The sequence below is a fragment of the Lithobates pipiens genome, unplaced genomic scaffold, assembly GCF_037356315.1.
Source record: "Lithobates pipiens isolate NorthernLeopardFrog02 unplaced genomic scaffold, aLitPip1_a1.2 Scaffold_19, whole genome shotgun sequence".
In the NCBI taxonomy this organism is placed as follows: domain Eukaryota; kingdom Metazoa; phylum Chordata; class Amphibia; order Anura; family Ranidae; genus Lithobates; species Lithobates pipiens.
The window spans coordinates 239,692,246-239,705,688 of record NW_027507764.1 but is presented as its reverse complement, the minus strand read 5'-3'; the positions used below and the strand labels follow the sequence as shown (position 1 = coordinate 239,705,688).

The window sequence follows — 13,443 nt, the reverse complement described above, 5'->3', positions numbered from 1 at the left end:
ATGGATCTTACCTCTCCGTTTAGTTGTGGAACCGTGAAAAGGTTTGAATAAAAACCTGTGCCCTGTTCCTCTAAGGGAACCTCTGATATCACCAACTGGGATAATAGATGACCCAGAGCTAGAAAGACTTTTTTTCTCTGGATCCCTGGGAACATTTGATCTTAGAAAACAAGGAGACAAATTCTTGGAACTCTAGTTTGTAACCTAGAGAAACTGAAGAAGCAACCCTTTTGATTGTTCCTGCCAGATCTTTGAAAATTGCAGGAGCCTCCCCCCCACCCGAGCGAGCGGGGCGCCCCTTCATAAGGAGGCTTTAGCATTGTGTGCTTTCTGCCCAAAGATCTCTTTTGACCCTGGTGCTGCCCTTGGGGCCTTCCCCTTGAACTTGATGGTTGAGGCCATCGAGACTGCCTAGAGGCCAATGCCCCTGACACAAGTCAGGAAGCACGCTTAAAAAAAGAGAAATGTTTGAACTACTTCTTTACTGGTAAAAGAGAGCTTTTCCCATTATATATCTTTTGGATGTATTTATCCAGATCGTCTCCAAATAGTCGTTCACCATGAAAGGGGAAACTGGCCAAGAGGCTTTTTAACACAATGCTTCGGGTGACCAATTTTTCAGCCACAGAACTCTGCGAGAATGCACTAGTCCAAGCATAAGCCGTGAGGCTTGAATGATAGAATCTTTCATAGCATCTATTGTGAAACATAGTGCATCTAATACACCAGCCCTTTGCTGGGCCTGCTGATGAGGCAGAATCTTAAGTATCTCCACAAACTGTCCCTTAATGGACTGAGATACACCAATTGCCGCTAGAACCGGCTGCGCTACTGAACTTGCTAAAGACATATTGCTTTTGGAAAGAAGTTCCAACTTTTTATCTGTTGGATCCTTTAACATTAGTGCATTATCCACCAGACACACGAGACTCTTGTTCACTGAGGCAATTGCAGCATCAATTGCTGGAATCCCCCATTTCTTATAGAAATCCTCTTCCATAGTACAATATTCCATAATATGGTTTATCTGGATGTTCCCATTCAGAATACATAAGCTTTTTTAGCCATGAATGAATTAGGAAAAGCATCCCCAGATGGGGGAGGTGTTAATGATCCGAAACCAGAGGTGGGATAATCAAGAGCCTGCGCTGCAGGCAGCAAAAAGAACAAACCAATTTAGTAAGAGTGCACAAGCAACCTGTCTTGTGATGCTACTCCTATATTAGGATCCTCAAAAGAGGATATGTTGGTATCTTCCAAGTCTCCAAGTCTTCCAGTCTCTTGGAAGATCTTCCTGTTCCTCTGCCCCTTGCACCTCAATAAGAGGGTCCTGAGCACTGGATGGGGATCTGCTATGTTTAGACCCACTATGAAGAGATATCATAGCATCAATCTTCTTTTCCAAATTACAAATGGTAGAAGAGAAAGCCTGTGTGATATATACAGGGACTGAAGTGTCTAGTGCAGCTGCAACAACAGTCTCCCCTGACGGCTCAATCTGACCAATGACCCTTTAGAACCCTTAGAGGAGTTCCTGGTCCCTCTTCCACTCATAACTTGAAGCACAAAAGCAGAGGCACTACTAAAAAGAATGTACACTGCTAGGTTATAGTCCAGCGCTATAAGCTGCTATTAATATCCAGCCTGGTAAAGTAATAACGTGTCAAAGGGAATGCCTGTGTCACCAAACCTGAAGTATGCCACCTCCTGCTCATGTCTCCCTCCATAGCCAACAGCAGCTACACACACACAGTTCACTTCAGGAAACCTTCAGGAACAATGGAAACCAAGAGGTTATCCACAATCCTGGACCTGCAACAGCACCCTGCCAGTAAAACTTTATGGTCTTACTACCAAAAAGTACTGGATCCCAGGGTCCAGCTCTCTAAAAAAAGAAGCATTCGCAAGCAAAACCTAATTTCTTCGGACAGGAGGCCTGGGTACCATTCCTTAGGCACATGAAAGGATACTCTGAACGGATCCGGTCAGCATGGCTAGCCCCAGCAAGGATTGCTTCCAGTGGAGCTCAGCACAGCACATCTTTACTCGTGACCAACACCTTAGACAGTGGCGAAAAAAAAACCGAGGACTCCCAATAGTGGGAGGGGTTATATAGGGATAACACTTCTTGCCTTAGGGCGTGCCAGTGTCCATCACCTATCAGTGGCCTTATAACCCACATAGTAACTACTATGGATCTGTGTCCCCTGATGTATGAAAAGAAAGTTACAGGTCTATAGGAGGCCAAGCAGAAGTAAACAACTGCAGTAATTAGGACAGATATATTTTTTAAGGCACTGATCGGACAAGAGGCCCTATGTAGGATTCAGAAAGCCCTTGTTAATTTTCTTAAAAGGGGAAGATGACCTCCTCTCATCTACGCAGAATAGTAGGCAGAGGGCAAGAGTTGTAGTTTTGCAGAGAACACTGAATTCTCTATATCGGGACAAAGTTCAATTCAGCAGGTGGCAATGCATGAATATAGTCCAGGGGAGGAGAGGGAAATGGCATTTATGGTTGTTGGCACCGGTCATTTCCATAACAATAGCTTTTGGAACAGGTGAGAATTCTTCAATAAGCATCGCGTTTTAGGCGTCAGAGAGAGTGTTATTCAGGGGGCTGGAGCCGCGTTGATGTAAGATCCTGCTCCAGAACAAGGGAACAGCTATCAATTTGAGAGGAACTTTGAGTTTCCTCAGGGCCTGCAGTAGAATTTTCACTATTTGTCCTATATCCTCCTGCACCCAAGCGTCTGTAATCTGCCATTTGCAAAGTGAGAATCTTCCCCTGCGGGATACTCCCAGGACAGATGCGGACTGAGAGGTTGCAGCATGCCTGGTATGAAGGAATCACAGTAACCCAGGCTCTGACAGAGTTCCTGTGACTGTCACTCTGGAGTATTAGGCCACAGCAAACAATCAGTTTGCTACATCAGTGAAAAATAGCAGTTAAAAAGTCTTATAAGCATTACATCACTAACTAGAAACCTGGGTAGCAAGGTGAGTGCCTAATGATGGCTATGCACTATACAAAAAAACGGCTGGACCGATTTTCGAAAAACGAAAATTCAACCGTGAGAGCAAACAATAGTGCCATCATGTTATGACAGATAAATCGTTCTGAGACATAAATGAATCAATTTTTTTGTTCTTTTTTTACATATACCTAGTGCAAACAGTTCGGATGGGAAACACATTAACCTTCCAATTTATCGTTCATTCGGTGGAAAATTTCCAAACTGGTCCTTTGTTTTTTTTCGGCTCAAAAACATCCCAACAATTATCCAAATTCCCTGGCCAAATAACCAAATTTTTGGCGATTTTTCATATAGTGTATGGCCAGCATAACACAGGATTCAATGAGCCGTTAAGCAACAAGCATCCTGTTTTTGATAAAAGTGTCAGTCGAATGAGGAAAGGTAATCTGCGTAACCAAAAAAAAAAATTCTAACAAAAGGGGTCCATCATCTGAGGACACTAACAAAAAACTGGAGCCTGGAGCCTCATGGAGTTGGTGCGGTTATGTGATTGATACAGTGGGTGTTGGGCGCTGGAGGGGTGTGAGTGGGTGCTGTCTGAGCAAAGTTTTGCCAGTGTCCAGTCATCTGAAGGTAGTGGCATATAACCCATGGTCAAAGCATGAATCCCTCTGTTCTGTACTGTAGAATTAATATAACAGATTTTGGGTTTACAAACATTTTAAATGTTAGTTGATGCATTTGGGTGGACAGTTTAACTGTTACCTGAAATTATTTTTTAACCCTTATTTGCACTTCACTGTTTACCCCTATTAAAAAACATGACTCACCAAGATGATGGTGATCTCTTTCTGAATTGTTGGATAAAGAACTTATGTTTGAAGATGGACGAGATCCAACTCTGTCATTGTGTACATCATGGAAGTCATGCAAAAGCTTAGCTGTATCATCCAAGTTAAGATGTCCATCCTCATGGTCTAGCTCTTTCTTCACTTTTCCTAGTGGTTAAAATAAATCTTTTAGAATAAATGAATAGAATATGTTACCTGTATGTAAAGTCATTTTTTAATTGTGTAGGGAGTGGATAAAGACCCCTATCAGTTTTTTTTTTTTTTTTTTGCTGTGTCCCATTGGGGAAATTTTCCTACATTCCTAACAGAAATACAAAAAAAATAAAAATTCAAGGCAAATCCCCTCTTAGACGGTTGTCACTCGACCAAAAATCCTTATTTATTGAAGATGTATGCCCATTTCCTATTCAGGTGACAATGATCAAATGTTGGATTTAAGCTCACGTCTGTCCCCATGACAATGGTCACCAGGACAAACAGGGAGGGGGTTATCTTTCAGCCAAGACACTGCTGGAAAACAGACAGCTATACAGCAAAAGTAAAGTGCATAATAAGCAGCAAAAAGGTATATACTCTTACCAGCAGAGTTCTGTAAACTCCTAAGTGCCAATGGAGTCCTGAGAAAATACTAGATTTAAAAAAAAATTTTTACCCCATAGACTGCACTAGAGCACTGTAAGACATAATGTGCTGCACTGTGAAACTGGTGAGAAGGCTGGTCTTTGCTTCCCAAAGTCAGTGCCAGTTTACAAATCCGGCAGCGTTTAAGAGATGAAAAAAAATTGCATTTGCCTTAAGCTGCATACTATACAGCTTTACTTTTACATTAAATGTGTTAACATATGTATTAATGAATACAGAACTGCATCAAAGTGACCCCTTTTCTGGATGGTCCCTCTTCTACTGGAAAATAGGATTTTTGTACTCGCCATAAAATCCTTTTCCCTTTCTTTCATTGACGGACACAGCTCGATAATTCTTGACCGTAGGGTTATTATGCCACCTTCAGGAGAGGACTAGGTAGAACATGTAATACATGTGAAAAACAACAGAACTGTACAGTCCCGCCCAGGGGGCGGTCCCTCTGGCTATAACCCCTTAGCCTGCTTCCTGCAACTCAGTACATCAACAAGCAGTATAACGTAAACTATAGGAGGGGTGGGTGCTATGTCTGTCAATGAACTTCAGAGAAAAGGATTTTACGGTGAGAACAAAAATCCTATTTTCCCTTTCGTTCATTGACGGACACAGCTCCATTAATCTTGACCGTAGGGACATCTCCAAGCAGTGTCACAACGAGGGGTGGAAAACAGCAAACGTAACTTCACCCACAACCAGAGGTGCTCCCCAACAGAGGAGCCACCATCTAAACTGACCGCATCAGAACTTGCGGCCAACATATGCATCAGAATGCATTGACAACCAAATTGTAACTTCTCTTAACAGAAAGAAAGAGCATAAATTGCAACGATTACACGGCTGCCTGCAAAACTTTGCGGCCAAAGCCAGCATTAGAATATGCGCTTACATCAACTTTGTAGAACCTTGTGAAAGTGTGAATGTATGACCAAGTCGCCGCCTTACACACCTGAGACACAGACGCTTGATGTCGGAAACTCCAAAAGGGCTCAATTGCCCTGGTAGAATGGGCCTTGACAGGAAAGGGGGGCACCTGCCCCATCAAAGCGCAAGCCTGGACCACAATCTGTCTGATCCACCGTGAGATGGTGGTCAAGGAGACCGCAGCAACAGAAAGGAACAGAGAATCTGACTTCCGAAAAAAGGAGCCGTAGCAGACAGATATACCCTTAAGGCCTGGACCACTTCCAGGGAATGAAGGGCCACCTCCTTAGGATGTGCCGGCTTAGGACACAGAGATGGTAACACAATGTCCTCATTAAGATGGAAGGTCAAAACCATCTTCAGAAGAAAAGAAGGTTGTGGACGCAACACCACCTTATCCTTTTGGATAACCAGATAGGGCGACTTGCAAGACAAAGCCGCCAACTCAGAAACCCTCCTGGCAGATGTAATAGCCACTAGAAAGACCACTTTCTGAGAAAGAGTTAACAAGGGAATTTCCTTGATGTTCTCAAACGGCGGCTTCTGAAGCGCTGATAGCACCAGATTCAGATCCCACAGAGATAGGGGTGGTCGCACAGAAGGGAGTACATGCCGAACCCCTTGCACAAAAGGTGCTTATCAAGGAGTGAGATGCCAGGGGTCCTTGGAAAAAGACAGCCAAGGCTGATATCTGTCCCTTGATGGTGCTTAAGGCCAGTTTCTGATCCACTCCTCGCTGTAAGAACAGTAGGATCCTGGAAAAGGAATATGTGCGTGGACGCCACCCCATCTCCTCACACATGGAGATATAAGCCTTCCACGTACGATGGTATATCTTCCAAGAAGATGACTTTCGTGCTCTCAGCATAGTGGAGATTACCGAGTCCGACAGACCTCTGTTCCTTAGCACCTGGCTTTCAACAGCCATGCCCTTAAAACCATTGACGGTAAAGCAGGATGGAGTATCGGACATTGCGATAGGAGGTCTTTTTGGATCAAAAACCGCGATGGAGCATCCGCCACCAGGCGTACTAGGTTGGCGTACCAGGGATCCCGGGGGCCAATCTGGAGTAATCAGTATCACTGGAATCCCCCCGGCCTCCACCCTGTGAAGCAGACTAGGCAACAGTTTGAGCGGGGGGGGGGGGGGAAGCGTAAATCAGCCGGTACTGCTCCCATGGAGCCACAGTTTCTGACGTGTCCGTCCAAGGATCTCTTGTTCTGGACATGAACCTCTGCACCTTTGGATTGAGCCGAGAGGCCAGAAGATCCACATCTGGTGTGCCCCCACCAACACCTCCAGATGCAATGACCATTCTCCTGGGTCCAGCATCTGGCGACTTAGGTAATCCGCCTGCCAGTTTTATACTCCCGGGATGTATATGGCCGGCAGGGCTGGTAGGTGTCATTTTGCCCACCGCAGGATGTTAGCGACCTCTTGTGCTGCAGCCAAGCTCCTTGCTCCTCCTTGATGGTTGACATATGCCACCGCTGTGGCATTGTCTGACTGGATCCTGATCGGACGCCCGCGTAGCCTCATTGACCATGTGGAGAGACATAGCCTAATAGCTCGAAGCTCGAGCACATTGATCGTCAACTGGGATTCCTCCCTCAACGAGAGGCCCGGGGTCGACTGTACCCCCAGCACTCCACCCCAGCCGGTCAGGCTGGCGTCTGTTGTGATCACCATCCAATGAAGAGGCAGGAACGATTTACCGGACTGAAGGGCCAGAGACCTCAGCCACCAGAGAAGCGAGTCCCTGACTAACTGGCTCACCCGAATCTGCCGATCCTGGGATAACGGAGATTTGTCCCATTTGGAAAAGATCTTCCTCTGCAAGACTCTGGTGTGAAATTGGGCATATGGTACCGCCTCGAAGGAGGCTACTATGAGGCCCAGAACTCGCATTCAGAAATGCAGCAATGACCACCTGTGGTTCATCAACAGCTTCTCTGAGAGTCTGCAGTTTGTCTGAAGGGAAAAACACTCTCGCTTCCATGGAGTCCAGCAGTAAGCCTAAGTACGCCAGGCGCTGAGTCGGCACTAGAACAGACTTTTTGAGGTTCAACACCCACCCAGATTCCTGCAGAGTTTGCATGGTGATCACCACATCCTCGCTTAATTCTGAGGCGGAAGCTGCTCTCATGAGGAGATCCTCCAGGTAACCCACGACTGCGATCTCACATTGTCGCAACAACTCCAAAATTGGAGCCAATACTTTGATAAAGACTTGAGGTGCTGAAGCCAGGCCAAAAGGGAGAGCCACAAACTGGTAGTGCTCTTCTCCCACTGCAAACCACAGAAACCTCTGATGCCTGAAGCATATGGGTATATGCAAGTATGCGTCCTGGATGTCTAAAGACGCCAGGGAGTCCCCCTGATGGAGTGCAGCGACTATGGAGTGAATCGATTCCATTTTGAACCTTTGTACCTTCACAAAGCAATTAAGAGCTTTTAGGTCCAGGATTGTACGTACCCCTTCCTTTTTGGGGACTACAAACAGATTGGAGTAAAATCCTTGAAACCTTTCAGGTTTTGGAACAGGCGCTATCACCCCGTGGCTGAGCAGGTCCCTTACTGCCCCAAACAGGGCATCCCGGCGAGCTGGGAGTAAGGGTATGCTGGAAGGGAAAAAAAAATCTGTTTGGTGGCCAAGAGAGGAACTCTAGCTTGTAGCCCGATGAAATCAATTCGCAGACCCATTGGTCAGACAGCCGAGAGGCCCACCGAGCTGCAAACTCCCGAAGGCGACCCCCCACCCTTGTGTCGGATGGGGCAAAACCTTCATGCGGTAGTACTTTTGCTCGCAGGCTTGCGACGCCAGGGATGCTTTTGTCCCTCAGCAGTCGCCCTGTCGCACTAGGAGAGCTTACCTGAAGTCCCAGGCGGACGAAAAAGCCTCTTGAGCGGAAAAGGAGGGCCCTTGCCTGCGGCGCGGCTCCTTGTCCTTCATGGACTGTGGAAGCAACGTGCTCTTCCTACCTGTGACATGCTTAATGTCGTCATCCAGTGAAGCTCCAAATAGCCGCTCACCAAGGAAGGGCAAATGCGTCAGGGCTTTTGTAGATGCCTGGTCCGCAGACCAGCATTTCAGCCAGATCAGGTGCCGCAGCACCACCGCTGATACCGATGCTCTGGAAAGCAGGGGAAGTGTATCCAGGGCCGCATCACAGACATATTTAAGGCCATGCACCAATTTGTCTGCTAGCACTACGCAGACTGGAGGAGACTGCTGCTTCTCCAATTCACAGTGCAATAGTTTTGCCCCTCAGTAAGGGTCTGCGACTAATGCCGTGGCCAGTACCAGTCGTAGTGCTGACCCCACTACCGTAAACATGGACAGGGCCACTGCCTCTGCCCACTTGTCGATAGGGTCCTTAAATGCAGGAGCCCCTTCTACCGGGATCGTGGTTACTTTGTTTAACCTGAATACTGGGGGTCCTCGACTGGGGGGGGGGGGGCAACTATTTTTTAAGGAGGCTCTCTTCAAAGGGGTACTGCACAGGTCCGTTGTGGGCTTCCCAATTCCTTGTACATGAACTTATCAAAATAAGTCAGATACAGAAACACCTTAGGTGTACGGGCTGGCTTACGGGACCCAAAAGGGACTGCCACCTCAGCAGAGGATCCTGCTGCATCCTGCATTTTCAGGGTATCACGCACAGTGGTGATAAGTGCTCCAACTGGCGCTTTTTCCTGTGCAGACCTGGAATCATCCTCACTGTCAGATCGGTCCTGGTCAGTGTCCTCTGACACATCAGAACAGGGGCCGAAGTTTGAATCACAGCTCTCCCCGGAAGACGGGGGTGGGGGGGGGGGGGGGTAAGAGGCAGTTTTTTTACCCCCTTTGCGCCCGCACACTGCCTTCACCCTGGCAACAAACATTTCAAGGACCGCTGACAAAGCGTCCAAAGGCACTGCACTGTTTGCAGACAAGTCGGTTGCAATTGCAGGGAGATCTGGGGAAGAAACGCCAGCTTCTGGCGCCATGCTGACCCACCCTGTCTGTCACCCTGGGAGACTGAGGACAAGGTGCTCAATCCCACCCTCCTAGCTGTTAGCAGACAGAGGGGCCCCACTGCAGGACTCACCACCCCGACTAAATCCTGCGCCGTGCTGTCGCTGATCGTTATGTGATGCGTCAGCTCACAAGTGTCCAGGAACAAAAAACGCGCTGTTCTGCAGCACAGGAGCCAGCGCTGGGGAGAAAAACCGCGCTGAGGCTGCCCTAGTATAGTAAAAACACAGGGAAAATGGCCGATGACCATGCTTCTCAGAGGCTAACAGAAAATGGCTGACAATCATGCTGTACACAGAGACTATACAGAATATGGCAGCGGACAGCGCTATAGTGGGAGCACATGCAGAGCCCACAGACACCAGCAGAGACTGATGACAGCACATGGACACAGACAGCCAAGCGCAGCCCTCAGTCAAGGATCAGAGCCCCCCCAGAGGACCCCTGGCCCAGGTACATAAACCGCACTACAGCCCAGTCAAGCAGCATCCCCCAAGGGGGGGGGATACAGGGACAGGGAGAGAGGAAAGGCAATTAGAGGGATCCCCTAATTGACCCCCCAGGGAATGCCCAGCTGCTCTGTCCTGCCGAGACAGGGAGAGGTGTCCTTGCCATCCAGACGAGCTGGAGGCATCCCATCACAGACCCACACCCGAGCAGTACGGAGTGGCTGCTGGCCACGGCACACTGACAAAGACATCTAAAGTCCGGTCATATGTGTGCCCCGGAGGATAGCTCATCGGCCACCCCTGGAGCCTGAGGGGCATGTCATGGCCGACCAAGTGCGTAGCTAGGGCCTTCACATGCTCGACGGCCAAGTTGGGGAGACTACAAGGATCTATATTATCCAGCCTATCACCCAGCCGGCTGTTGATCGAAGATCACAGGATCAATGTCTTGCGCAAAAGGCAAAATCCAAAAGTAAAAACCCCAGGACCAATGGTCCCGGCAGAGAGCCTAGGTCCTTCTTCACTAGGCAGAAAAAAAACTGAGCTGCAGGAAGCAGGCTGAGGGGTTATAGCCGGAGGGACCCCTGTTAACAAGAAAATGTAAGGGCATCTTTTGATGCTGGCTTTGGCCGCAAAGTTTTGCAGGCAGCCGTGTAATCGTTGCAATTTACACTTTTTCTTTCTGTTAAGAGAAGTTACAATTTGGTTGTCAATACATTCTGGTGCATATGTTGGCCGCAAGTTGTGATGAGATCAGTTTAGATGGTGGCTCCTCTGTTGGGGGGCATCTCTGCTTGTAGGTGAAGTTATGTTTGCAGTTTCCACCCCTCATTGTGACACTGCTTGGGGACGTCCCTACGGTCAAGATGAATGGAGCTGTGCCCATCAATGAACGAAAGAGAAAATAGGATTTTTGTATTCACCGTAAAATCCTTTTCTCTGAAGGTCATTGACACAGCACCAACCCCTCCTATAGTTTACGTTAAACTGCTTGTTGATGTACTGAGTTGCAGGAAGCAGGCTGAGGGGTTATAGCCAGAGGGACCACCCTCCCTGGGCGGAACTGTACAGGTTCTGTTTTTCACATGTATTACATGTTCTGCCTAGTCCTCTCCTGAAGGTGGCGTAATAACCCTACAGTCAAGATTAATCGAGCTGTGTCCGTCAATGAACAAAAGAGAAACAACATTTTATCAAGTTATACTTTTAAATCGACATGTTCAGTAAGTGTCTTCCTGCCATTACATATTTAAAGAGAAGTATTGGTATTTTTTTTTTTTTTTAGATTAATACTTACCTAGGTGGATACAGCATTGGTCCGATGCTGCATCTGTCTGCCCCTGGCTTTAACACTGAGAACCAAGCGATCAAACACTGCAGATTGCCCAGGTCTCACAGCTCCGTGAGCAGAGAGCTGCTGACTCCTCCCCACTCACTGGAGCGCTGGGCTGTGAAGGGGGCAGGAGCAGCAGGCTCAGACTTTTAGTGGCTCTATGAGAAGCTGAGCTGGGATGACTGTCCAGAGATCAGACTGACTCGGACATCAGTAGAGAGCAGACTTTAGCCTGTTCTCTGCTAAAAAAGGGTCCCAGGAGTGCACAACTTAATGCACTCCTGTGATCCACAGGAAAAGTACAGCTCAAAACGAGATTTGGCTGTACTCCTCCTTTAAAGTATACAAAATGGTGACCATGTACTGCAATAAGTGTCAATAAAGAATCCTTGTTTTTAATCCAGAGTTAATAATGTACAGAGGTTTGTTAAAACCAAAGACTTCAATACTTTGCGCCACCAATCCAAAACAAGTTTGTAAAATCTGAGTTTAGGATTTTCCTCTGACTTTACTTGCAGTGTTTGTTCCCGATAAAGAAAGCATTTAGGTCAGAGAAAGCCAGGCATTAGCATTATTAAAAGCTTATGAGTTTCTCCCATAAAGGTTTTCTTTTAATATTTAAAGAAACTCTGGTTAAAAAAAATAAAAAATAAAAAAATAAACACAAAAAAACGAAAATCAGGACCTATGAGAATCAATGCAAACATACCTAAAGAATTAAGAATTGACATTTCGAGAGATACATCAGAATATGATTTCATGGACAAAAAATCAAGAACAGAATTGCTGCCATCAGAGTCTCCAATCTGAAAGAGGAAACAACAAAACAAAACAGTGAATATAGAACTCCATAGGCTGGCAGCTTTACCATTCTACTGATAACATGTATGCATAGAGGAAATGGTTTGGAACCACCACCCAGGTTTATGACGACAGAAAAATATGATTCATGACTTAAAATACTTTTATATGAGCACAGTAAGGGACACAAGCCCTTTAGTCTTTACCAGCAAAAGAACTTGTTCTTTTGGAATTTCAGAAGCCATCCCTTGAGCCTTTTAGGAATATTTCCCGATCTAACCTTACTTGAAAAAGGTGGCCTTTCTTATTGCGATTACCCCTGCACAAAGGGTCTCTGAGTCAGCTACATTATCCTTTAAATAGTATTACAGTAAACAGCTGCTAGTCTTATTTTATGTTTTGATTTCATCTCCATTTTATATTTTTTGCTTTATCTGTATATTTTTTTTATTTTTTTCGATTTTAATGTCTGAGACATCGACATATGATATTGAATAGTTCAACACATCTACCTGCTGCTGGCACTGTAGGATCGAGGTGGCGCTGAGTGGGTGACCCATTGGCCATAGTTATACCTCATTTATCCAATTATACTTTATATGACATAAAATTTAATTTAATCCTTTAGTGTTACACAAATACACAATTGTCATTGAGCCTTTCATCACATGCTGGTAAGTGGCAGACTTTGTTGGGTACACATGGACCGAAAACTGGATGGTGCAGCAGACTGGGATATGGGGGACTTTCTAATTGCTGTCCTGGGAGGAGAAACACTATGCAGCTGCAGGAAATAGTTGGGGGTCTGAGCGCTGCCAGTAGGATCGTCACAGAGCAAACAGATAAAGGCTGGATGTTCCCCCACACTGGTTCCCCTGCCCTGGGGTGAAAAACATGCAGCTACACTGGATGTAGATGTACGATCAAAGTGCTGACAGGATCAGCACACACAAAAAATGCTGGATGTACACTCAGTACACTGGAAGTAGAACAGGCCAGTAGCAGAGTGGCAGGAGAGCCAAGCCTCCCTGCTCCCTCAGTCAGCATCCCCCACTTCATGCAGTTTGCCTGCTCTACATAGTGTGTACAAAGACAGTTGTCAGTATGCCTCTCTAAGCCCTTCAGCTTCCAAGCTTGGAAGTTGAGGGGCTTAGAGTGGCATGCTGACACTAGAGGTACCAAGGACCACACAGGCAGAGGCAAAGGGCTGGATATGACCCATGGTATTTGCCCACGTCTGGGCTACAGCCTCTTTCCTCCATAAGATCTTTCTTCCAACCTAACCAGGACATTGTTCTTGCTTCTTGATGTCCTGATCCAAGAGAAAATTTCTCTGTTAGACAATCAGATTACCTCTTTAAGCAGCGCTGCTCCAGGTCGGTCAACATATACACCTCACAAACACTTAAAACAGGTGCCAGCCCAGTTAGCACACCTGTGCATGTAGTTA

The 13,443-nt window shown here is 46.6% G+C and overlaps 1 protein-coding gene across 10 annotated transcripts in view; it reads right to left on the bottom strand.

The window, feature by feature from the left end:
- BRD9 (bromodomain containing 9) overlaps nucleotides 1-13,443 on the bottom strand; it is a 95,169-nt gene that overhangs the window by 15,864 nt on the left and 65,862 nt on the right. For all 10 annotated transcript variants that reach the window (XM_077491830.1, XM_077491828.1, XM_077491831.1 and 7 more), the window contains 2 exons: nucleotides 11,902-11,998; nucleotides 3,808-3,975 (listed from right to left, as the gene is read on the bottom strand). In XM_077491830.1, the coding sequence (XP_077347956.1) occupies nucleotides 3,808-3,975; nucleotides 11,902-11,998 (265 nt within the window). The remainder of the gene's footprint in view (nucleotides 1-3,807; nucleotides 3,976-11,901; nucleotides 11,999-13,443) is intronic.